Source organism: Microtus ochrogaster, linkage group LG10 (assembly GCF_000317375.1).
Source record: "Microtus ochrogaster isolate Prairie Vole_2 linkage group LG10, MicOch1.0, whole genome shotgun sequence".
Classification (NCBI taxonomy): Eukaryota; Metazoa; Chordata; class Mammalia; order Rodentia; family Cricetidae; genus Microtus; species Microtus ochrogaster.
This window is the reverse complement of record NC_022035.1, coordinates 18,374,085-18,400,094: the sequence shown is the minus strand read 5'-3', so window position 1 is coordinate 18,400,094 and position 26,010 is coordinate 18,374,085. Positions and strand designations below refer to the sequence as shown.

Genomic DNA, 26,010 nt, shown 5'->3' with positions numbered 1-26,010 from the left:
ATTACACTGAAACTGTATTCTTTTAAACACTGCTTGGCCCATTTCTATCTAGCCTCTTCTCGGCTAACTCTCGCACCAGGACTAGCCCATTTCTTATAATCTCTGTAGCCCACGAGGTGGCTTACCAGGGAGATTCTAGCCTACATCCATCTTGGGTCGGAGCTTCATTGCATGTGCCTGGGAGAGCAGAGCTCTTGAGTCTGCCCTGGAGATGGGAGCATGTTGTCTCTGCTCCAGAGCAGAGCTGTCGAGTCTGAGCTCACTTCCTCTTCCTCCCAGCATTCTGTTTTGTTTACTCCTCCCACCTATGTTTTAACCTATCAGGGCCAAGCAGTTTCTTTATTTTTTTAACCAATGAAATCAACAGATTGATATATGACACTCCCACATCAGCATATCATACATATACATATGGAAGAGAAAAGACATCCTTTCTGTCCTATATTTGATATATGTGAACATTCTCTCCCTAATTCTTAACTCTAAGCTACATCCCGGTTTTCCTATTACAGAGTTCACCCAACTCTTGATTCTTTAACCTTCTCTCAAGAGTGTTTGTATCTCTGGAGTCTGTTCCCTGCCATAATAAAGCTCCAGGCTCGTGGGACTGTTAAAAATTTTAAATGAAACTCCTGAACACAACTGAGGGACTTTAAGAGTATGAGGGCTAGTAGCAGTGGCTTAAGAACTTTCATCTCACAACTGGGCCTTTAAGTGACAAAAATAGTACTTGTGTCATAAGTTGAAGCACAGCAATGACTGTATTTTCCCCTAGGAAAAAAAATTGTTGATGTATAAAACTGTAGGCCATGTCTCTACCGCACTTCATGCTTACTACTGCGGATGCACTTACGTTGAAGTTGTCTTTGGAAAGCATCTATCCACTGCCTGCCTTCCCCTGGAACCTAGGCATTATTTTAATGAAGAAACACAGGTTTCAAAAACTTAAATATTTTACTTGGAAATGGGCTCACAGAACACAAATCATTCACGGTGTGACCTGCCGTCAGCCCTGTTAAACCTGCCTTTCCACCTCGAGTCGATTCTGTGGTCTCACAAAGTTTCAGCAAATACCATTCATGAAGTACTGGAGAGAAAGGAGTGTTTCAAGTTATGTCTGAAAGAAAGAGGAAGTTGGTGATTTATTTTTAAAAGGTTTTATTAGGAGAGGGAGGTGTTTGGTACCTCATAGGGTCTAGGCAAGCACTCTGCTATTGAGCTGTGTTCCTAGTCATCTAATGTTGATCCAATAGAGCTGGATGGTGTGCATGTGTGTGTGCATGCATGTGTGTGCATGCATGCGTGTGTGCATGCATGTGTGTGTGCATTTTATAGTGCATTTCTTTATAGCGCCCCTATAAAATGTTTTTTTTTTGTTCAGCTCGCAGTGAAGTCCTAGGTTTGGAACTTAACTATCATATTAAACTATATATACCCCCCTTTTTTTGGAGGGGGATAGTTGTTCTTTTTCTGGATTCCATGTGTGTGCAAAAATATCTATTAATCATGGCTGGAAAAGGCTCTAAAATGTCTTAAAACAAAGGGAACAATGCAAAATGTCTCGTGTCTTCAAACTCTAAAATTACACAGAAAGCATTCAAAATTGGCCACTTGCTCCTTCATTTTTGATGTCATTATACTTTTCTTTCAATATTACTTCAAATAATGCCTTCAAGTGATTGTTAATTTTGTGAATTTTATAAAGGTTAGTAATAGTTAAAGTGATACATGGTAGTTGTATATGGTTAGCTGTATTGTTTAAGTAGTTTTGCAGGAAGTACAGGATTAGAATCTGACTCTAATTTTCTATGAAAAACAATGGATGGTCTGGATCCCAAAGAACCATGTTAAAGTCTGTATTTATAACCAGTAGACTGGTTACTATGTAAGTTTTAATTTTTTTCTAATGGGTGATTTGGGGCCAGGCATGTAATCATTAAATTGTTTTATGTCTTTACAGGGCTCAAAACTATGGATAATAATGGAATACCTAGGTGGAGGTTCAGCTTTGGATCTTGTGAGTATTTTAAAACAGTTATATACACATACATAAACTTATTTAACTCTTTGAAATTATGTAAGCAGTAGCTTTGGGGCAAGCTAATTTTTTCAGGTAAGACGTTCAAATTAAACTCTTTTGGGATGGGCTTTTAATCTTGTTTGCACAAACTGCATTGTAGATTTGTTCGTGCTGCTGAGAGTCTTAAGGTATGTAATCAATGCAAATATCCCAGTAAGATAAAGTCCTGACGTTTACAGTGATTGTTTGCCAATTGCTGTCAGTTTGACATTTTCATGCATGCCTTAATACTGAGTATACTTAGACTTAAAAATACATTATGGGGAGATGGAAAAATGGCTCACTGTTTAAGAACACTGGCTGCTCTCTTCCAGAGAACCCAAATTTGATGCCTAACACCCACATGGCAGCTCACAACTATTTGTAATTCCACTTCCAGAGGATCTGATGCCTTTTTTTCTGGCCTTCTCAGGCTCCAAACACATACGTGGCACAGGGACCTACATGTATACACACAAAATAATACAGAAAATCTTTAAAATACTTCATTGAGATAACTGTCACTAACGGTGATTATGAACCAAAGGTCTGAGTCTTTGAAAACTGATGTGTTACTACCCTGCCCCCTCCCCAACATGATGGTATTAGGAAAGGTAATGAAGGCATGAGAGGCACGAGAGTGGAGCCTTCAGGGATGGCAATGGTGTTCTTGTCAAAGTGGCCCTGGAGGACTTTCTAGCTCTTCTTTTACTATATGAGGGTACAATGGGAAGGACTATCTGGAAACCAGGAAAGGAGGTCTCAGGAAATACCTGTCTACTTAGACTCCCCAGAACTGAGAAATCGGCATTTACTATTTAATCCACCTTGTCTGGGATGTTTTGTCACAGCAGCCTGAGGTGTAGGAATGTGTTACTGTCATTTTTTTTTGTTTAAATTTTGTAAATTGTCTTTTATTTGTGTTTCTTATGAGGGTAGAGAAGGTGTATACATAGTCCATGCTACACATAAGAAAGTCAGAGGACAAGTTACCCAAGTCTCTTCTCTCCTCCTACCATGTGGATTCTGGGAAGCAAATTTAGGTCATCAAGTTTGATGGCAAGAGCCTTTACTCGCTGAGCCTTCTGCTGGCCCCTTTCTCAGGCAAATATTACGGTGCTAAAATCTGGTCCTGCATAGGAAAAGTTCCACCCAACGAAGACATATTCACATGGAAAACGCCTCTGAGAAAAACTGACGTTTTTCCTGTGTTGCTGTGGTGGTATCAAAGTTGATCCCTCCCTAGAAAAATTATGAATGTGCATTTATACTTAAAATTCAATACAAGTTATAATAGTCAACTTGTTATAGATTGACCATTGGGTGACCATATAGCTGTTTGAGGTTCTCCAGCTGGCTCCAGTCATCAAGGTCTGTAACGTTGAAGCTTTGGACTTGAAAATTCTACAGCACACAGAACTTATGCTAAGTGCTTCTAAGTTCTCTTGCAGCTTTAATAGTATGTGATATGATGTATTTGGGGGTTTGTTTTATTTTTGAGGCCCAGGATGACCTGGAACTCATGATCTTCCTGCCTCAGCCTCCTGAGTGTTCTATTCTTGTTTTGAGGCAGAATCTTCGAACCCTCTCATATATCCCTTCTTGCTCTCTTTCAGATTCATGACCTCTTTTTTCATTAATTTTGTTACATGCATATATGTACATGTATATACATGTATATCCTTTAACTATAATTTCCAACTTCTACCACCTTCCGTTCCTTTCTTTAATATTTATAATTTTTAACTGTAGAATTCTTTTACACCCTAAGTTAGGTATATAAATTTCAAAGTGTTGTATGTCTTTGAAAAAATTGTGAATGAGATTTCTTCTCTAGTTTCTCTCTCAGCATGTTTGCTATTGGTACATAGAAAGGATGTTTATTTTTGTGTGTTAAATTTGTGGCCTGCCACAAAAGTGGTGGGGCTGGAGAGATGCCTAGGTGATTAGGAACACTGGTTGCTCTTCCAGAGGACCTAGGTTTGATTCTCAGCACCCATACGGCAGCTCACAAATGTCCCCAGTTCCATGAGATCCAACACCCTTACACAAACATACATGTAAGCAAAACACTAAGGCACATTAAATATAAAACAAAAAAGGATTTAGGCCTGACTGCAAATGACTTCAAATTTCTGGGAATTTGGTGACTAGGAAAGTGTCTGAGAGATTTTCCTTGGTGGGGTAGGTGGTCCATACTTAAACTATTCCAAAGAAATGGCAATTAAGCCAAGAAAGCCAGCCTACAAACCACAATCCCAGAGAATTTAGACAACAATGAGGACACTGAGAGAGAGACTTACATAGATCTAATCTACATGGAAGTAGAAAAAGACAAGCTCTTCTGAGTAAATTGGGAGCATGGGGACCTTGGTTGAGGGTTGAAGGGGAGAGGGGAGAGGCAGGGAGGGGAGCAGAGAAAAATGTAGAGCTCAATAAAAATCAATAATAATAATAATGATAATAAAGAAATGACAATCTCAATGGAGAGCCTCACCTAGGAATTCATGGCTAATTCTTCCTTGACTTTTCTCTTTTATCTCGAGTTCAGTCTTTATGTCTCTATCTTTTCCAGTGAGGCAATTTCTTTTAGAAAAATCTTCATGCCTGTGAGTTTAAGCTGTGTTCTCTTCTCGAACTGAAATGAGCTTATTTCTATAGCACAGGCTCTCCCAGTTGCTCTGGTCTACCTCCTTCATTCCTTCAATATGGATAGCCCTTTATGGAGTCACCACTTACCAAGTCACTAATAGCAATGTACCCATTGGCTGCTGCCATAATCCTAGCTAGCAACCCTAATCTGTATCTGCTGCCAGTAGTTTGTCCAGTTTAATGTAATGTCTAAGTCAAACAAACATATTTCCTTTACCTCTTTTTGCCGCCCACCTCATCAGAAGAAGACAATTGGCAATTCATATAAACTTAATAAGTTAAAATGTCAGCACTCCATTGGTTAAAAGTCTAGTCACCTAATCCCAGCTCTACTAAATGGCTCATGGCTACTGAGCATGCCAGTCACTCTGTGACTTAATTTCCTCACATGTTAAATCAAATGAGGAAAATGGGTTAGAAATGTCTAGTTCTGCTTTTCTAGCTAAAAATAAAATTGACACTGCTGTGGTTTAATTATACAGCCCAGAAGATACTGAGAAAACATGTTGCTCCTTTTCAATGTATAGTCATCGACAGATGAGTGCAATTGATTTTGATTAAGAATTTGTTGTAGAGTAGTAAGAGAAACAAGATGGCTTCTGAGCAGCGTGTTTCTCAACTCAAACTGGCACCCACCTAACTGGCTAACACGAGACTATCAGTTCTAGTTTATAGTCAGGATTATACACTGTACTCCTCAAGAGTCTTATTCCAAGAAAATCATTCATTGCAGTTGAACAGACTTTGACCATTTTAGATGCGATGTTATGAAATGTATTGTTTACTGCTTCTTTCTAAAACAGTTAAGTTGTCTTGCACAAAGACATCTGATGGGTAAGTAGGATAAAACGTGAGCACTGTAGAAAGAAGCCTGGAACCACGTACTAGTTATAAAAGAAGGCCTACTGTGGTAGGCAGCCTCACAGACTGGCAGGAAGTGAAAGGAATGTAGGGGAAACCCATAAACCCACAAGTGCAGGGTCTTTAAAGAGCAATTGTCCTTCTTCTGCGTATCCTTATGTTCAAAACCCAGGCAGGTTATACAAGGCAGGTATGTTGCCCTGAGCAGAGGCTTAGAACTTTGCAGAGAAGTTTCAGTTAAGCATTCCAAGACCTTGGCATTTTATTTCCCAAAGTTGTATTTGAAATTTTAAAGAAGCAAAACAATCACTTCCTTTTATATTGCATCTTTGCCACATTCCTTCTGTTCCCCGCATGCTTTGTCCTCTTTTTCTCACAACTGCCAGCACACCGTAGGAAACGTGTACTACAAGGTTTGAGGCCATTTTTGGTATGGTAATGGTCCAGAAAAATCCACCCACACCCACCATCCCATATTCACCCTCCTCCCCCTCCTGCCACCACCACAAAATAGTCCCTCTCGTCCCTTTTCAGCTTCCAGTTGAAGTTTTACTTTGAATTTTCAACTAATCCTAAAATGCACCTTATGTTAATGGACCTTCAAGACCCTTTTTGTTGTTCATACTGACCTGTTTTAAAAGTTCTGTATTAGGAAGTGGATTGAACTATCTATCCCACACTTAGAAACCCTTCAAAATGATAGTGGGTGCCCTGAAATTGCCCTTGCCCAATTTCTTAAGTAACCAAGAGTATGCCTCTGGCCCTACCAATGTTTTATGATCATGTACTAAATTCTAGTCTTTGCTCATATGATGTATGTCCTCTGGTTAGTTAGTAGTTCCACGGAATTTCTTTGCCAGCCATCAATAAAATAATGTCTCATTTTTCACCTTTAGAATCACGTTAATCACTAACCTTTAAATTAAAAAGAAATTGAGGTGGAAGTTGATAGATTTGAAAGTTAATAGATAATGTTACCTAGGAACGGGATCTATTGAATTACAGGCATCCCTGGGGGATACAGTAAGACCACTCTTAATAGCGGATGGTGAAACCAAAGTACAAGGTCTATTTTAAGCTGCTAAATTTTGACATAAAAGTACCCTTTATTCGATATAAATATGGCATTCATGGAAAGATGAAATACACAAGGTGCCAAAGAGCTGTGAATCCCTCCCAGTGAGGCAGACTAGGCACCTCCCCCCTCCTTCCAGCAAACAGAGCTCTGCCTCCCTGTGCCTCCAGCTTCCCACCCTTCCTGGAATAACACTGTTTGTGCTTTATGAGGTACCAGAATTTTAAAATGACCATTTATTTTAAAGGGATTTTTTTGGGTGTTCCATTACAAGTTCTCCTGAAACCTAATGATTGCTTTCCTTGTCTTCCAGTTGGAATGACTGCCTTGGTACAGGGGTGGGGAAGGAAAGGGAAGTGTGTTACATTTATTTGAAAAATATTCTTCCTCCATGATCTGAATTTTTTACAATGAGAGTCTGAATGGTTGAGTTATTATATTTCTGGCTGAATTTAGATTGCGGGTGTCTGATTGAAAAACCAGTTCATTGTTAATATGGAGTGACTGTTTAAAAGCAAGTGCATTCTGTCTTTATCTAGTCATTGTACATGGTATAGTGTGACCTAAGGACACTGCCATGCACACACATATATTATACTCTAACTGTATTCCCTTCATGCCCCTAAACCCCTGCTTCTTAGTCTTCCTGCTAGTCCATTGTTCCCTTGGAGACTTTACTCCCTAAGTAACAGATTCATTCCCCCCTTTGCCCGTGTGACAAAAATTTCATTGCCCTTTGCATAGTTTTGTTAAATCTTGGATGTAAATTTTAGAACCCTCAGTAGTTTGCTGGTGGAGTTTTTGGAGTCACTTATGTATACTATCATATCATCTACAAATAGTGGAAGTTCGACTTTGTCCCTTCTAATTTGTAACCAGGATACCTTGCTCAGGCTTGATACAGGGGGAGGGGATCAGTTCTGCCTCAATTTGCTATGCAAGACTTTATTGACTCCCCAAAGGAGTGGATGGGAATGTGGGAAGCGGGGAGGAGGGAGGCAGGAGAAGTGGGGGGAAGGGTAACTGGGTTACTAAGTAAAATGAAAAGAAATTTAAATAAAAATCTACTGTCAAAAAAAAAAAGAATCTGGAGCTAGTATCTAGGTAACGCTTACCTGAGCTTTCATGATAAATCATTTGTTTATGTGTATATGGGTGGCTTGTTTTTAGGCAGGATCTCATGGAGCCCTGGCTCTCTTGTAGCTCAGGCTAGCTTCAAGCTGTGGATGTATCCAGGGATGAACTGAAACTTTTGACCCTCCTGCATCCATCTCCCAAGTACTAGAATTACAAGCATGTGCCTCCGTGCCCAGTCTATGAGTGCTGGAGATCGAACTCACGTGCCTCCACGCCCAGTCTATGGATGCTGGAGATCTAACTCAGGGTTGTGCTCATGTTAGGCACATACTCTACCAGCTGAGCTATATTGGCATCCTGCAATCTAAATGTCAAAGCCCTGCACAGCCATTTGAAATGACTTTTATTACTTTTTCTCCCTTTAAAGTTTTTTTTTTCCTCATTTGTTCAAATGTTGGTCTAATAAGCTATTTCAGATAACTAAGTGATCCAAAATGTCAAAAATACCAATTTTGAATTTCTCCCGAAACTTTTGAAGTGTGTGAGTGTACATGTGTTTTCTTCTTAAGCTGCGCGCTGGGCCATTTGATGAATTCCAGATTGCCACCATGCTCAAGGAGATTTTGAAAGGTCTGGACTATCTGCATTCTGAAAAGAAAATTCACCGAGACATTAAAGGTATACAAAAGTCAAATAGAAACCTGAGAAAAACAGATTCGTTTTGAAGCTGGGAGATATTCATTTTGTTTTTCTTTGCCCCCTAGCCGCCAATGTCTTACTTTCAGAACAAGGCGATGTTAAACTTGCTGACTTCGGAGTTGCTGGCCAGCTGACAGATACACAAATTAAAAGAAACACCTTTGTGGGAACTCCATTTTGGATGGCTCCTGAAGTTATTCAGCAGTCAGCTTATGACTCTAAAGTAAAGTATTCTCTGTCCAGATGGGATTCATTGGATATAGGCTTATTGATAAGCTTTTTAATTTCTCCTTCCTTCGCAAGTGCTTCTAAAAGAAATTATGTCCTATTGTGTTCCTTAATCATAAGTTTCATCAGTGTTGGAAGTATTTGAACCCTATTTATTTCAATGGCTTTTTATCGCACTTGAAATAAAATCTAGAGTTCTTATAGTCACCCCTAAGGCCATTGAAGATCTGGCCATTTTTTTGTCTGTCCGCCCTTATCTTCTACCATTGTCATTTCTACTTTCTTTGCTCCAGGCGTTATGGCCTCATTGTTCCTCAAACACAGGAACATTTTGACCTCAGGATTTTTCCTCGCTTTCCCCTTTGTCTGGCAAATAGCCTTGCTCCCAATGAGCTATCTCTAAGCATCCCCTGCACAGAGATGTCTCTGCCAACCATCCCACAGAAACATGTAGCTCCTGTCCCTACTTTGGTCACCATTCCCTTTTCTACTCTTTGCTTCCCCATAGAACTTGGTCCTACCTCACATAATGTTACTCCTTTATCTGTCCCTCCCTCTTAGTAGAATGTAAGCCTCTTCAAGGCAAGAGCTTTTATCTGGTTTATTTAGCATTCAAGTAGTATTGTGCCCGTACAAAATTGAGATTTAAATTTTGAATTCATGAGTTATGTTAATTAAAATTGTTGTAATTATTATATATTATATAATACTATTATATTATTATAATTCACCATATTCCTTGATATGTCATTGTAGGGCTTTTTGGGCAGCATCCTAGAATGGAGTTTCAAGGTGATAAACGGTTTTTGTTATTGTCTCCTTTTTAGGCTGACATTTGGTCATTGGGAATTACTGCTATTGAACTTGCCAAGGGAGAGCCTCCGAATTCTGACATGCATCCAATGAGAGTTCTGTTTCTTATTCCAAAAAACAACCCCCCAACTCTTGTTGGAGACTTTACTAAGTCTTTCAAGGAGTTTATTGATGCTTGCCTGAATAAGGATCCATCGTTTGTGAGTATATGTCATTACCACTGGTGGTTTCCTATTGTTCCATCTACTTCTAACTAAGATGATGTTTCCTATGGCAGAGAGTACGGTGTGTGGCGAAAGCATCTGTGATCCATTTGTATTGCTAATTCCACTCTGTTCTTAACCAGATCCTTGGTCCTTTTTTCTCCTCCCTGGCATCATCTTCTTAGTCCCCAGCTACCTAATTAGTTCCTATTTCAAGGTTTGGAGAAATAATTAATTTTCTATTAGTTATTTCTTAAAGTACACGAGTACTTGCTAGTGGTGGAATTGACTAAATTTATTATACGTTGTAGTGTTGTTAAAATAGCCCTGCTTCCACTCCTGGTGATTAGAAAGCCATGAGTACTTTTCTAAGCGAGATGTAGTTATGTTTATGTTGACAGCAAACATTCCAATAGTAATGAAATGATGAAACAAGCACATTCCCCAAGCACTTGGTGTTTGCATTCATCTACAATAAGAATTAGTGTTTGAAAGAGAAGCATATGCTAAGATGTGGGCAGATAATGACAAAATCAGGGATTCATAAGATGTGCAGATAGCAAAATTGCAACAATCTTGCTCATTTGGATGATTTTTTAGAAATTACAGTCAATGTAATAAAGTGTCTTAAAGTGTTGTTTTGACATTTTAGATGCTTGCTCTCTAAGTCCCACTCTTTCTGAGAAGGCTTTGTTGCCTGGCATGCTGGGGAGGTAGCCCAGTATCCGCTTACTGCTGCTCTTTAACAAATGAAGCCGTTCAAGCAGCGAATTTAATATGCTTACCTTGACCCACCTCAGATAATCGAATCGTCAGCTTTCCTATTACATTTTAACCATCCTTGTGTCTGTAGATATTATTTTGTAGATTTCAGTTTAATAATTCAAATGATGTTTTACCACCTACCTCTCTCTGAAAGATCCTCAAAATAGTCACGAGTCCTTCTTTCTTTGTGTGTGTGTCTGTTCCTTAGCGCCCTACGGCTAAAGAACTTTTAAAACACAAGTTCATTGTGAAAAATTCCAAGAAGACTTCATATCTGACTGAACTGATCGATCGATTTAAGAGATGGAAGGCAGAAGGCCACAGTGATGATGAATCCGACTCCGATGGCTCTGACTCGTAAGTACACATTACTGCTGTTTGTATGTGGGCAACCCGTTCTTGTATGCTCTGCCTTTTTGCAATGACCTAGTCTTCTTGCTTTAGACTAAGTTAAAAATCACATTCTGAGGGCTCACTTCAGCCCCTCTTTACAGTCTGTGGGATACAATGAATTTGGAAATATGCTTTGGAAGTGAAAAGCCCTGCTTTTAAATGGTCTCGGTCTAACCCCTAGTGGATACTTGAGTACATTACAAAATTTTGGAATATGATTTGATTAAAGGTGTTCTATTAGTTCACAAAAAAGTAATAAGAAGCCATGTTTTCTCGTTCTGCCGTGGCAACCTGCAGAACCCTTTTGAGACCTTTCCTACCTCCTGGTCTCCAACCAAACTGATCAGACTGATCTGTGAGCTGCTATACCTAGTTACTTCGGTATGATTTTTACTCTGTGAACAAGTTAGTCTCTTTGAAAAATGGCAGTATTTGCACTAATAGTTCTGCTTCTTAACTTGTGCTCATCTTAACTTGAGTAGAAGAATCCAGGGTAGGTAAACCTCTACAAAGGTAGCACCCTGTGTCTTCACACAAGATTCTCAAGTACCTGCATTTAGGAGAAATTGCCCAACATTGAAATGAACAAAATATATCAGGATAGTTTGTACCCAATCTAGGGCTTGTTAACCTTAACTGCCCATGAAAACTTCTTGATGGAACTTTAAAAACACAAGGCATTCTGCTAGGGAGCCTGGTTCAGGCATGGGGGATGACAGTATTAGCATATAGAGATATGGGTGACCAATTAGAGCTGAGAAATGCTGCTGGTCTTGAATAAAATAGAGTATCCACCTGAAACTGAGGTCAGATGCGGTATTGTATGGCTACTTTGTAAAAACGCTGACACCGTAAGCTCTTCAGATTTGGTGTGTTTTGCCATGTCAAATTACTTCGCATCTGGTATTTCTTTAGGGAATCCACCAGCAGGGAAAGTAATACTCACCCTGAATGGAGTTTCACCACTGTGCGTAAGAAGCCTGATCCAAAGAAACTACAGAATGGGGAGGTATGTATATGGAGCTAATTATACAATTTAACATAGTAGATTGTATCATATCATCTTCATATACATATCATTGTAAGTTTTTCTCAGCTGATCATATCCTCCTTCATATCCTCCTTATAGGCTTTTTAAAAATAGTGTGATGAGATTATAATGTGCAAAACTACGAGAATTTAATACCACCACATGCCTGTCTGCCTCCCTATCTGCATAATAATGTTCATTTATCACTAATTATGACCTAATTTAGTCATAGAAATCACTTAAATGGCCACTGTTACTTTTAAAATTCATGTCCCTGTAGAAACTTAAACCCAGGGAATCAGATGTCTATTGGAATCCTAGACATTAGGGGGCTTCCACTGAGGGATGTGAATCTGTGACAGAAAGGAAATATGGGGACTAGCCTTATCTTGGGTCTTTTGAAGGGAGAATTCAAATTGATTCACATTTGCTATCAAATAAGTAAGAAAAGCCATGAATGATTATTTTAATTCCGTGTGTGTAATCTGTATCATCTCTTCAAAGGAGCAAGATCTTGTGCAAACCTTGAGCTGTTTGTCTATGATAATCACGCCTGCATTTGCTGAAGTAAGTGTGGGTTATTTAGCATCCAATATCGGTCTCGAGTGGCAGGATAGTTTAAATGTTATAGCTATCATTCTTTTTCCAGCTTAAACAGCAGGATGAGAACAATGCAAGCCGAAACCAGGCAATTGAAGAACTTGAGAAAAGCATCGCTGTGGCTGAAGCTGCCTGTCCTGGCATCACAGATAAAATGGTGAAGAAATTAATTGAAAAATTTCAAAAGTAAGTTTTAAGTATCATTTTCAAAATGATGCTAACATTTCAGATGTTAATTTATGGTGGAATACGGGTGCCTTGGTGCAGTCGTTTATGTTTTCCTCCTACAGAATCGCTTCCTAATAGTTGTGTACTTGAAAATAGTTTTGTTTCTTGTTTCTTGCCCATCTTAAACATTGCTGTGTGTGTGTGTGTGTGCGTGTGTGTGTGTGTGTGTGTGTGTGTGTGTGTGTGTAAGAGAGAGAGAGACAGAGAGACAGAGAGAATGGAGGGAGATTGCTGCATATGCTTATCCACATGGGTATGTGGGCGAACTGTCTTGCACACGGGCCTGTGTTGGAAACAGGTCAATATCAGATTTGTAACCCTATCAATTTCCACCTTACTTTTAGAGGCAGGGTCTCTCACTGAACATGGAGCTCGCCCTTTTAGGAAGATGATCTATCCAGTGATGCCCTGGAATACTCCTCTCTGTCCTCCAATGCTGAAGTCATGGGCTTTAGTCACACCTGACAACAACATGGGCACTAAGGATCTGAATTCAGGTCCTTGGTCTTGGACCTCAAGCACTTTACCTACTGAACCAGTCCAGTATTAGCCCCTGAACTATTATGTTTAGATATGGAAAGGCAGTTTTCTACGGAACCAAACAGCCTAGACTTTTGCCCTCTCTTCCTCCGTCAGCATTGAAATTTGGGCACATGTAACATCATGCATGTTTCCATTCCTGACAGTACTCTTAGTGTTTGCAGAATAATCTGATTATTTCCAGTAACAAAGTTATTCCATTTGAGCCCTTATGAAATGTTGATTAAAAGACTTAGAAAAGACAGCCCAGACCAGTGGTTCTCAACTTTCTTAATGTGTGAACAAAGTTATTCCATTTGAGCCCTTATGAAATGTTGATTAAAAGACTTAGAAAAGACAGCCCAGACCAGTGGTTCTCAACTTTCTTAATGTGTGACCCTTTAATAAAGTTTTTCACGTTGTGCTGACCTATAACCATAAAATTTCTTTCATTGCTAATTCATAATTGTAATTTTGCTACTGTTATGAATAGTAATGCAAATACCTGTATTTTCTTTTCTTTTTTTTGATTTTTTTTCAAGACAGGGTTTCTCCGTAGCTTTTTGGTTCCTGTCCTGGAACTAGCTCTTGTAGACCAGGCTGGCCTCGAACTCACAAGAGATCCGCCTGCCTCTGCCTCCCGAGTGCTGGGATTAAAGGCGTGCACCACCACCGCCGGCATACCTGTGTTTTCTAATGGTCTTTGGTGACACCTATGGAAGGGGTCATGACCCACAGGTTGAGAACTACTGCCATAAACAGTAATAGAGGCTTTGTTTGTGTTCAGTTTCTGCCTTGTTGCCTATTAGCTTGATTTTGTTCAAAAGTTCTTACAGTTAATGTGAAATTTCTTTTCTTAAACAAGACTTTTGTATATATACATACATATTCATTAGCTTTCATGAGTTCAAACATGATTGTACAGATCATAACTTTAAACCCATCATATCTCTTCTGGTTCCATCTTTAGATTTCCCTGCTCAACTGAGCTCAAGGTGAAACTAAATATTTATCTTTCCTCCCAATAAAGCTTACTACTGAGGACTAAGGAGCTAAAGTAGTCTTAAAAATCCCCCAGATTCTAATAAAAAAAAAAACCTCCTATCTCTTTTGCTGTTTACAACCAGATCCATTGCAAGTTAGGAGAGCAGACGCAGAGGAATTTTGGACCATCTTTGCATCTTTTAAAATCCATCTACATAATAATCAAAGAAAAGAATTTGTCTCCATTTGTTGTAGAGTTCATGAGTGAGAAATATGGATGACTTGTCTAAAATTATACATTGATTTATCCTGTTCTTAATTTTACAGATGTTCTGCCGATGAGTCCTCTTAAAAATGTGTTGTTGCTATTGCTGGCTTCGGTTTCATATGGAGCTAGAGAAACCCACCAAAGCTATGTCAACCTTAATTATGCTTAACCCATGAGCTCCCGGTGCCTTTGGATCTTTGTGACATTGAAGATTTAGGAGAAGCTTTCAAGTATTTTGTGATGGTGGCTATCATTTTGTATTTTAAAGAGATTATTTTGTAAGGAATAATTTTAATACTATAGTTTCACCTGTATTGTAGTAAATGTTGAGATACGGTTGGTTATTTTTTTTTAACTTTAGGTACCATTATTTTTTATGTTACTAGAATGAATATTGTTTGGTTTTCAATATTTACTTAACTGTACACTCATGAAACATACAGGTCTTTCAAAGTCATACTAAATATTGAACGTCTGTAAATCATCAAGCTTCAAAAAGCATTCTTTTTTTTTTACACAAACACTCTAAAATTGACTATGTGTAGGGAGATAGAAATAAGTCATACCTTCTTAAAACAAATATTTTTAATAAGCTCTTGGAAAAAGCGCCTAGAAAAGTATTGATTTTTCTAGCAAGGTGTTCTGGATTCCAGGCAGCTCCTTGATTATAATACTTGAGAACCTTGTGTTTGAAGAACCATTTCCAGGCAACATGTAGCAGAAGAAGTACCTCTTGGTATTTTTATCTTCTCTTTAAGATGGAAGAAGCGGTTAACCCTTATTTAACATGATTAGACTTTTAAAGTAATCTCATTTAGCCAAGGATGAGGGTTTGGTTAAACTGGAGGAATTAGTCTGGCTTCAACCTTCAAATCTTCAGCTCAAATAATATTGTACATGCTTGGATTTAGAAAAGTTTTAGAAACCTTGTTGTCTTGTGAGTAAATACCTGATCCATAGTTATGAACATAAGGACACCAGCATCTTTTGTCATGGTAACTCAATTTTCGTAGAAACTATTTATATATTTTTTCTTTATAATTATACACACATAAGCATAGTGTGTTCAGTTTTGAAAAGGTATTTAAGTGAACATTGTCTAGCTCATGTGAAAATACCATAGGGCACGAACATTTCTCTTCATACAAAGGTAAGATAGACTGTACAGTTAATTTTCAGTTCTATTTATGGTACTGTTAAGTGAGTGATACCCTCTTTTAGCCCTATATATATGCTATGTTTGCCTAAGTGCTGAACTGGGGCTATAGTTTCATAGCTGTAGGCTTGTTGGCACTGATTAATTTTGACAGTTACGATTTTCGTGTTTGTATCTGCACATTTGATTTTTGCACAAATGATCTTTAAAATGTCTGGACAACTGCCAAATATTAAAAGAAAGGTGTTGTGTAAGTAAACAATAGAGTTTTTAGTTGAAGTGGCCATTACATGCCTTCTTTTAAAAAAGAAATTCAAACACTTGTGAAGGTATAGTGTTGTATGTCATGAAAATTCTTTTTGTTGGTGCCTGTACGCTAACAGTTGCTTTTACTTGATTGTATTTTGAAGTCATGATTCGGTTAGAGTTTTCATCAGTTCTGTAACTGAAATTCAATTACACTTTGTTCTCCACAGTGTTCTACAAATAATTATGTGAATTGAATCATGGATTACATTCGTATTTTTATAAAAATAAAATCCACCAGTTCATAAATTGATTATGTAAAACCTTACCACATAACTGCATCCCAAATACAGCTTGTATTGCTTGTTCATTGGAGCTTTTGTCCCGTAGACTGTTTCTAGGTAAAGCATACTTCAGTGTTTGGGGGATTTTAAAAATAAATATTTAAACTTTATCATCCTTGATGCTTGTTTTCTTGAGGGTAGTTCTGATATGTTATTCTAATTGTTTTAAACTACTTCTCCTTTTCCTTCTATTATTGGAACATAACCAAGGTTTACTAAGAATTGATTCTACTCACAGGTGAACACCTATATCCTGACTCCTCCCTTAACAAAATTATTAAGTCCTTTCAAAAATGTCTTCAGACAACCAACTCACTGCTCTCCGTAATTACTATTTTAAATAAAAATCACATACAGATTTGAAATGTATCGTTCTGAAGGAAAGTGTACATTTAGCCAAAGTGTTTAGAAATGAAAATGAGATAAAGAAAAACCGTATAAAATATAAGATTTTGAATTTCTTGTGGGGAAAAGATTACAGGTAATTTTTAAAAAAATAATAAAGATATCTATAAATTACACCTAGGTGGTCAAGCTTCAGTATATTCATAGTTTTCAATAACTACTCTACACTTGTGACTTAGTGGATTTGTGTCCAGGAATAGAAGAAAAGGAGTGGGTTGAAGCACAGAAAAGCTGTTTTTGCTAAGGTGGAGAATAAAGAAATCTGTTGTCTACCTTTTCACTTATTAAATCACATATAAAATTGTTTATTCTATCACTTCACTTCTTTGACATTTATATTTAACACTGGCTTGAAAGTACATTGAACTTAAGATTATCAACAAAGTTCTTCAATAGTCTTCCTTGAGGATTGGTAGACAAATATTGAATGGGTCAAGAACAGAATTTTGAGGGTTGGAGAAATTGCTCAGTGCTGAAGAACACTGGCCGCTTCAGCAAAGGCTGAGTTTCCTAGCACCAACATGGTGGTTCGCAACTGTCTGTAACCCCCATTCCAAGGGATCCCACCCCATCTTCTGGCCTCTACAGGAGGCAGGCACACACATGGTATGCTTACTCATACACATAACGTTTTTTAAAAAGCAGTCAAATTGAGTTTAGCACCATGTTACATCACTGTAACCACTAGCACACAGCAGCCTGGGGCAAGAGGATCAGGAGTTGGAGACCACCCTCAGCTTCTTGAGAAAATTAGAAAACAACCACACAATAGAAATTTTGGTCCCTTTCAGAGCCTGGTGGTGGTGCTCTCTCTTTTTGTCTCACTCAGCCCTTGTTTCCATGTAATCCTAGCCATTCATTTTCTCCTGCCTCTATTCTTTTTCCATCTTCTAACTATCCTCTTCTATAGATATAGGCCACAACCGTCTACTTCGGAATTCTTATTAAAACAAAAAGAAAGTCATACGTATAACTTCTGTTTGAATGGATCTTCCATTGTTCTTTATTAAAATTATACCTCAGATCCTTGCCTACATGCATGCAACCAAGGTATGGCAAAAATATACTCCAGCAGGAGAAATTAATAAACAAACTTGCTTGTTAACATTGATTTCCACCACATATCATAAGTAGTTAAGAAGAGAGAAATTAGAAGTCAACATCATAATATCTTCATCAGGCACACATCTGACATGAGAAATGGGCCTAATCTAAGAACCTCCAGGATTGAGAATTCTGTTAAATCCTCTTTTAATTCTAAACATGTTTTGCTGAGAGGAACTATGCCACTCACTTACGTATATTGACATTCTTAGTATATAACAAAACTGATCACTGGGTCCCAAACAGGTCATCAGGAGAGAAACCGTAGTTCAGTGTTACATAAGCACAAACACAAACCCAACATAATTATGGACTACTGAATCACAAAGTGGCATTAGAAGCCAGTTCCATACACCAACCCATGCCATTGTTCTTCAGCTTTGAAGATGGTCTTCATTTATAATATCTGCTCAAAGAAATGTTGAATGGTGATGGCGCACACCTCCCTCACACTGCCATAGGAGAAGGCATGTTCCAGAGTCTGCTCGGAGGAAATAAAAGAATGAAGTTCCTAGAAGGAGACAGCAACTTAATCTTTCATAAACTAAGTGCCAGCAGCGAGCAGACTCCATTAGCATCAATTAAGATGACTAAGGAGAAGGTATATTGAAAGGCTCTTAGGTCTTACCTAAAGCGGTAACAGGGAACAGGCCAGGAACATTCACAGAGTTCACTCTTTTAAGCTAAGAAATAGTTGCATGGCTTTAGCAAAGTCCTATCTTCAGCATCTGGCATGGTGAAAGAAATATCTTCGTCCTCTTCATCTAGCTGTAGGCTACCAGACGACAAGCGGATTCGGGCCCTAGGTGATTTTGTGCCTTTGCCATACAAAGAGTAGTAGTCTGGTTTAAGAATCTCCGATTCTGAATCACTGGACTCACTAACTACGTATCTTTCTGCCGAGCTCTGATCCATTACAACTGTGGGGAATTCCTGCTCTGCAAATGTACAGGTAAAGGGATCTGTTTTACGAGTCAAAGCAGGACAAGGCCCTAAAGGTCTAAATTCTGACCCAAAAGGAAAACGGATAGTTTTCATGTCTGAATGGCTCTGAGATCGTTTAGGAGTTTGCTCTTGAAGGTTATATGCAAAAGCATCATCCAAATGTGGATCTTCCTCCCCTAGGTCTACACTGATATTGCTCCTCCCACAAGTTCTAGCCATAGCTTCTTGAAGTTCTTGAAGGTCTTGCTGTAAACTTTTTATCCTGCTATTCCTGGGGCTCCTCTTGACTGGTTTTACTGCACTGGGATCTAGATAGCTGTCTGATCTGACATTTTCCTCTGCCATGATTGGAGACCGCCTGGGTACCTGGGGTGGTTTGTCCACATAAAAAAAGACTTGAGGAGGCATGATATCAACCTGTTGGCTAGTACAAGGAATATAGGGCACATCGGTGTATGTGAGCTGCCTTGCTGGACTCACTTTGCTGGGGAAAGCAGGAGATGTGCTTATGTGATTGTCCACACACTTCGAGCCTGTCTGGAAGGAGCTTAGAGGGCTCCGTTCCTCAAAAAAGTCTATAGGATCCGGGTCGGTGTTGAAGACAGGATCTGCATAAACAAAGGTGAAAGAGGAACTGCTTTGGGATGGATGGAGCTGTGTGGGATCTGCCTCTGGTTTGGACCGCTCCAGCTCAGCTGCAAATGTCACCTCTACCGCAGAGTTCCTCCTCCTCTTGTCTAGCATAGGCTCAAATGTGTGCGCTCCATCCACGTTTCGGTAGTAGCCGCTGCCATAGGGAAGTCTCAGGTCTTCCACCTTGAAAACCCAGATATGTTGATGTCAGATGGGTTAGGTTAGATATGTAAAGAAAGGGTAATGCCTTCCACCATGAACCAAGTTATAGGTTATAAAATACATGTGGCACTCTTCATTCTCAGTGACATCTCATTTCTAGACTCCACATTTCACAGGTCCTTCAGGTACCATTCTATGTCAAGCAGTTCATTTTGGTAGCTATGTCAAAGAAGTAGCAATCCTACGCCTGTCTGCCTTTGTCTAGCTATGTGCACCTTAGACACCACGGTCTTACATTCCTACCCCAGCCTCCTCTATGTTTTCTGTAAATAAAAGGTAGAAAGGAGAGCTGTGAGTGGCCTGAGAGATTCATAATCTCCATGATCCCTTTCAGCGGTTTACATCTGATGCCTTTCGGATAAAAGCCATCTGTGACTTGAGTGAAGGCATGGGAATTTATGGCGCCTACAATTAACTTTTGTAGACAGTACCAAAGAAAAATGATGAACAATTTTCCTGATCTAAGTCTCAAATGAGGTGATCATTTTACAGTTCCAAGGGTGTAACTGTATCTAGAAATCATGTTACCCAAGTAAGAAACAACACCGTATGCCTTTCTTGAAGCCTTATTGTTTCTACTGATTAAAAAAAAAAGAGCTTTTAAATTTAAAAATATGAAGCCATACAAATGTATCATTATCTGATTTTTTAAAGATGCTGATAGGACAGATTACAATTTGAAGATACACCAGGGATTTTACTTGTACACAGTACACAGTTAGTTGTAGTTTACAAAACGGCCTATTAGCAGGAAGGACTGACTGTGCCAAGACCTCCTCAAGCGACTAACCCCATATGGAGTGACCTTGGTACACAGTAGGTAGATCTGGCAAAATCAACTCTTGGAAGCATTTGAAGACTGGATGGCTTATACCTAAAGAAGTAGGGCTTTTCTGAAACCTTACTTGTTTGGACACGTCTGAGAGAATGTCTGGTGATGACCTGCACTGTCGCTCGTGATATTGAGATGGGTACTGTTTCCTGTAAGCCCCAAACAGAGAAGTCATTGAAATGCCCATTATGCAAATTATAGGCTACATAGACATCGCTAAAGTCCACTTCCAATCAGCATGAGAAGCAAGAAGGAAAAGGGTGCACCTTTCAAACGGCAGGCTCTTTAACCTCCCCTTTTCCCCATACTCCAAAAGTTGCCTTTGAGTTCTTCCACTATTGTAAAGAAAAGACAAAAAATCATTAATTCCATCATAAGACTATATGCCACTAAAACCCGGCACCCTCATCTTTGAACCTTAAACTGTCTGGATGAGTGGCATGCATTGTGACTCTCTGTCATACTGATGCTATACCTACTTCTCTGGACACCAAGAATAGAGCGAATTCATCTACCCAAAAAATAGGCTTTAAAAACCTGTAAAATACAAATCCCAACTGACTCTTACTCTACATTTTCATTCTAAGGAGGCTATTTAGATTTCCAACCCAAGGTGGCTGCAAAGCAGCTAACAAAACAGTGAAAAAAAATGCATCAGGTAGGCTCATACGTAGGTAAAGATGTCTGGTTGAGTGCTGGGAGAAACACAAGAGGCAGGAAAAAGTCACAATAATAAGAAAACCCAAAATTTTGGGGCCATTTAGCAAAGGGCCAGACCTAACATGCCACCCCTACCTAAGGCTATCACTGCACAATGGCCTGCAAAGGCTAAGAAGGGAGTTTTATAAGTCGGGTCATTAAGACAGAGCAAAATATGCTCAATATCATCTGTTTAAGAACATAGGGATTTGTGGAGTACACTTTGGAAACATTCCATCAAAAATATGTTTTTTAAATATCTCTATTCTTCCAAGGACAGGTTTCCAGGGTCTGAAAAATTCCTTATGTGGAAAAATTATGATTAGAATTATTTTTGCAATCACTAGAGTTTTGTAAGCTTCTCCCCATGGATTTCAAGGCTAGTGTGTTCAAATAGAAACAGTACCTCAAGTCTACCTCTCTTCGGTTCCCCTAAGGTGGAAACTTCTCAATACAGGATTGCTCCATCTTTCAAATCTCTTGACCCGCATCCAGTGTTTACTCGCTCTATCTTTTCCCTAAATGCCATTAATAGATATGATGGACCTTTCCTTCCACATCCTGCATAGAAGCTGCCTTTCAGGGAGACAGTAAGTTCATTGAATAAAATTTTTCAAGTACCCTCTGCTACCCTACATCCTCACTGTAATTCTGACCCAACCCCTTTGGTTAGTAAATACTAACCTAATGCAATGCAGCAAGAATGAACAGTAAGGAATATTTATAATCTTTCAAGTGACTTAAATGGATTCTTTATTACTTCTGGAATTCTGACTCCTCCCACTGTTTCCCATGGATTGAAAAGAAACAGTGTGTATGGTTTTCCCATGCACGGAGTGTAATTACCTGTAGCGGAAACTGGAGCCCTTGCTGCAGAGAAGGGTCTTAGGCTTTGACTTGGGCTCTTCGGAAAGCCTGAAGAAAGCATGGTACTCCACACAAGTCTTCCAGAAAGCCTTGCATGCATCTCGGCTAGCCATGGTGAACTCCAAAGTGTCTTTGTACAACACCTATATAAACCATTTTCTATCAAGCAAAACATCCTGCGAGAATACCAAAGACCTTCCAACCTTCGAAACTAACAGTCCAGCAGCCCATGAAGTGTCTGCTTTTCTGTTTGGCTCCCCCTAGGCTCCACAGCCACTGGAACCAAATGAATCACAACCTTCCAAAGATCAGACACTGCATCCACTCATGTGCCAAGCCTTGTCTCAGAAGCCAGGCTTGCTTCGCACATTCCCCTCCCTTTAAATGCCGTTCTGCCTTGCCTCTTTGCTGCCAGAAACATTTTAGGAAGCTGTAAATTAGGTTAAAATGAATATCAAAGGGCTTCTTTTTAAGGTGGCAAGAAGGTATAAATGACCAAGAGGCAAGGGGAAGGGGGGAGATTTCATTCCTGCTGTGAGGATGATTAAATGTGTAGGAGTGTTTTCAATGACCCAGCAAGAAATACACCTGCCTCTATGTACTTTCTCATACCGCAGCGCTTTGTATTTCTCTCTTGGCATAGTCCATATTTTAATGTGTCCTAAGGGAACTTTGATTTACAGTTCTAAAGTACAGCTTTTCCCATCTTGAGTCACCGTGTACACTTGTTGGCCCAAGGCTCTATGGAGGTTCCCAGCTGTCTTTTCAACAGCCCCACCAGCAGTCAGAACTGACTTCCCCCTCCTCTCATGTCCTTCCAGGTTCCTGCGTATAGCCCCTGAGGCTCCCCATGAAGTTCACACTAGGTCTGGTCCCATGAACTATTCAAATGAACGCCTTTACATAACACCAAGGTCTAGGCAATGTAATTCAAACTTGATCTTTTATAGGTTCAAATTACTTGATACACATATAGGTTTTTTACCCTGTCATGGTCAGTTATTAAAACATCCTTCCTAACACCTTCTCAGCTTAGGCATGTAGTTGATGTTTGATAATTTTCGCTTAAGGGAAGTGTGTGAAGATACTTTATAAAATATAAAAGAGAAGGTCAAACAATTGCTTCTCTTGTCCTAGATCTGGTGGCCCCCACTTAACTCATCAGATCCCTCAAAGATGCTATCCACAGAGACTTGCCTTTCAGTCCAGCTGCCTCATTTTCCTTTTGCATCATTTGTTCTGAAGTGCAAATCAGATGTCATAGTGTTTTGCCTTTAGTTGAAGCATCATTAAATCTCTGCTCAGTTTATATAGAGGACAAAGAGGGATCCATCACCCCTCAGGGCCAGGCACCTTTCACCATTTATATTCAGATCATTTCTAAAGCAACAGTGAAACTCCAAGTGAACAGAAATAGAATGTATTAGAAACCTACTCACCAAAATATTAGCATGAAGTTTGATGAGAAAATGTTTTCTCTTAAAACTCAACTTGCGGATCTTAGCCCAGTTGAAAGTATTAATCTTTGTATTTCCCTATAAAGAAACACATAGCCAGTTTCAGAACATATCTGCATGAGTTGGGTTGTGTCACAGTAAAAGTATGATGGAAAGTACTGTTCATGAATAAGAGCCTGTGGAACTTAAACATTGCAGGTAGGGAACAAGTTCCTCCAGTATATAAGCAAGAAGGAGCACCAGGGGGACTTTTAAGGCAGTACAGTGAGACCACAGAAGAATGGATTGATATAATGCCCTTTGTGATCTCACCCCTCCCTGTCTGCATACAACAAGTGCTAAAAGAAAAAGCCCGATTATCCTGCTGCCTCATTTAACTAATAAATCTTCAGCAGTTCCTAGCTGGCCACATCATTAAATGTGGGCTGGGTTTTGTTGTTCAATATACAACCATCTCTCCCACTGCTTGTTACTTCAAACTTCAGTCTATATCTGTACCATCATCCCTGTGACCTCTTCATTCTCCCTTGCCCCAAATGCCTTCTGCATCGTCCGACTTCTTACCAGTGCTGATAGCCCACTCTCTGGGACATTCCGACAGCAGTTCATTTCTAGCTCCTCTAAGGAATTTTGGTTTTAAGCAGAGCAGAAAAACCAAAATTGTTTAGCGGAGTTGAGGGCGTGGGGACAGGGCGGCGTGATGGTAGAAGACAATGGCCCTTCAAGTTGACTTCTAACTTGAAATCCCAAATCCCAGGGAAACAATGGTGTGGTAAACAGCAGCAGTTGCCGGTGGGATTCAACATTAATTCCCTACCAGCTGACACCGGTTATGCCCAATGCAAAGAGTTCTAAGAAAGGACACATCACAGTTTGGACCACTCAGGGTGGATCTTAACCATCTGGCACGTACTAGAGTCAAAGATTCCCTAAGAGCCTCTTGATTTTTCTCACTTCACCATGCTGGCCTAATCTAAAGTGTGATGGTCTCAAAGCCCAGACAGTACATTACTGACCGCACACAGGGGCAAAGCACATTTTGGGGAGAGGGATTTGCACACCATTTTATTAGCTCTACTTCCCCCCTTGGTGGTATGACAAAGCCCTATGACCCTCTGGGGAACAGATATTCAAGTTGAAGTCACGATAACCACTCCCAGCACACTGAAGGGCACTCAAGGGAAGAGTTAGTACCCGTAACACCAGTACTCCCATGTGAGCAACAGCCAGGTGGATCTGCATCCCTTCGCCGTCGCTGGCAGGCTGAGGTCTGATGCCATACATATCCAACTTCCTTGCTATGTCCAGTAGCAGAATGTCTGATTCAGCTGGGCTCCGGCCCCTGCAATGGGAAGGGATTCGTGAGCCCAACAAATGCAGTAAAATTCACCTCGCCCCTCAACCTTTTCTCCCAGAGATGTACACAGATTGAGCGTGTTCTTGGGACTGAAGCTTCTCAGACGTAAAGCTTGCTCTCAAGAGTTGGTCCTAGCTTTAGTGTCCTCCACTGGGAAAGCAGGGGCCAGGGGACGTACTTACACGTGCTGCTGGTGAAAGTGCATGATCTTGCTCTCTAAACAGTCTTGGCTTGGGAAATACTGGGTTTGTACCAGATGCTTCCTAACTGTTTCTTCATGAAAGTCTCCTAGTTCTGCTGTACAATAGAAAAGTGACAGTTTTCACATTTCCATTGAGGAATTAATGTACAACCTAAGAAACCTCCCATTTAGCCCCCAAAAGCCTTTTCTCTGCAGCTAGTGTAGCCTAATCCCCCAGCATGCCCCATGCTTTGAGTATATTTCTGTCTGTACAGGAGGAAGTAATGGACTTGTTCTCACATCACAAGCGGCGGGTTTCTGTGAGCTCTCAGCTTGGATTGTGGGTTACACACCCAGAACAGACAATAAAGCTCCAAAATCCATTTTAAAAGAGGAAAGCCATGCACACAGGGACTCTCAGATGGGTACACAGGAAAAAAGATGACATGGGGACACAGAAAGAAGATTGCCTTCATCAGGATGATGAAAGAGGCTTCGAACTAAAGGAAACCTTCCAACGCCTTAATCTTAGACTCCAGGGCGGTGAGGAGTCATCGGCTCATTTAAACTTCCCAGTCCTCGGGATTTTCCTATGAGGAACCTAGTAAAGACTAACACATCCCAAATTTCCTTCTGCTATGACTAGCCATTGTCATAATCAGAGAATAAATATCAACTAGAGTGCATGCTAACTACAGCCAAGTCATCAGTCTATCCTTGGGCAATTTAGTAAATCCCCAACAATTTGAGTCCCTGACAGACAAATCATCCTTTCCAAATCACTGGAAGTTTATCTATGAAGCTAATTTTCTCTTTTTCAGACGTCTCCAGTCTTGTTAGAGACAACTACTACAGGATAAAGTCCGCCCTGGCAGCTATACACTTACAATTCTCTGCCCCTACTGTAAATGGCATTTGTCTTCTTTGACTTTTGTTTTCTTTGGAATTGTTATGTTCTTCTGGGTCTAAGATTCATATGAGTTATTTTCTGATTGTTTTTTTCTCCTAAAGTCAACGTTTAGAGCACTTTGTTCTCCACTGTTGCTTTTAATCTAAGATACCTGGACAAGAAGAGATATAGCCACACCTATTATTCACATATGTTCTC

At 39.7% G+C, this 26,010-nt stretch overlaps 2 protein-coding genes across 2 annotated transcripts in view; one reads left to right on the top strand and one right to left on the bottom strand.

The window, feature by feature from the left end:
• Stk26 (serine/threonine kinase 26) overlaps positions 1 to 16,277 on the top strand; it is a 55,459-nt gene extending 39,182 nt beyond the window's left edge. Inside the window, exons 4-12 of the mRNA XM_005363787.2 lie at positions 1,961 to 2,017; positions 8,294 to 8,402; positions 8,489 to 8,646; positions 9,479 to 9,664; positions 10,641 to 10,789; positions 11,741 to 11,834; positions 12,360 to 12,422; positions 12,505 to 12,641; positions 14,514 to 16,277. Coding sequence (XP_005363844.1) covers positions 1,961 to 2,017; positions 8,294 to 8,402; positions 8,489 to 8,646; positions 9,479 to 9,664; positions 10,641 to 10,789; positions 11,741 to 11,834; positions 12,360 to 12,422; positions 12,505 to 12,641; positions 14,514 to 14,538 — 978 coding nt within the window. The 3' untranslated portion in view covers positions 14,539 to 16,277. The remainder of the gene's footprint in view (positions 1 to 1,960; positions 2,018 to 8,293; positions 8,403 to 8,488; positions 8,647 to 9,478; positions 9,665 to 10,640; positions 10,790 to 11,740; positions 11,835 to 12,359; positions 12,423 to 12,504; positions 12,642 to 14,513) is intronic.
• Positions 16,278 to 18,271: 1,994 nt separating this feature from the next.
• The window catches only part of Frmd7 (FERM domain containing 7), a 30,673-nt gene continuing 22,934 nt past the window's right edge, over positions 18,272 to 26,010 (bottom strand). Inside the window, exons 6-12 of the mRNA XM_026787517.1 lie at positions 24,904 to 25,018; positions 24,559 to 24,706; positions 23,347 to 23,442; positions 21,887 to 22,050; positions 20,608 to 20,676; positions 20,415 to 20,490; positions 18,272 to 19,470 (exon numbers count right to left, since the gene is read on the bottom strand). Of these exons, the coding sequence (XP_026643318.1) occupies positions 18,388 to 19,470; positions 20,415 to 20,490; positions 20,608 to 20,676; positions 21,887 to 22,050; positions 23,347 to 23,442; positions 24,559 to 24,706; positions 24,904 to 25,018 (1,751 nt within the window). The 3' untranslated portion in view covers positions 18,272 to 18,387. The remainder of the gene's footprint in view (positions 19,471 to 20,414; positions 20,491 to 20,607; positions 20,677 to 21,886; positions 22,051 to 23,346; positions 23,443 to 24,558; positions 24,707 to 24,903; positions 25,019 to 26,010) is intronic.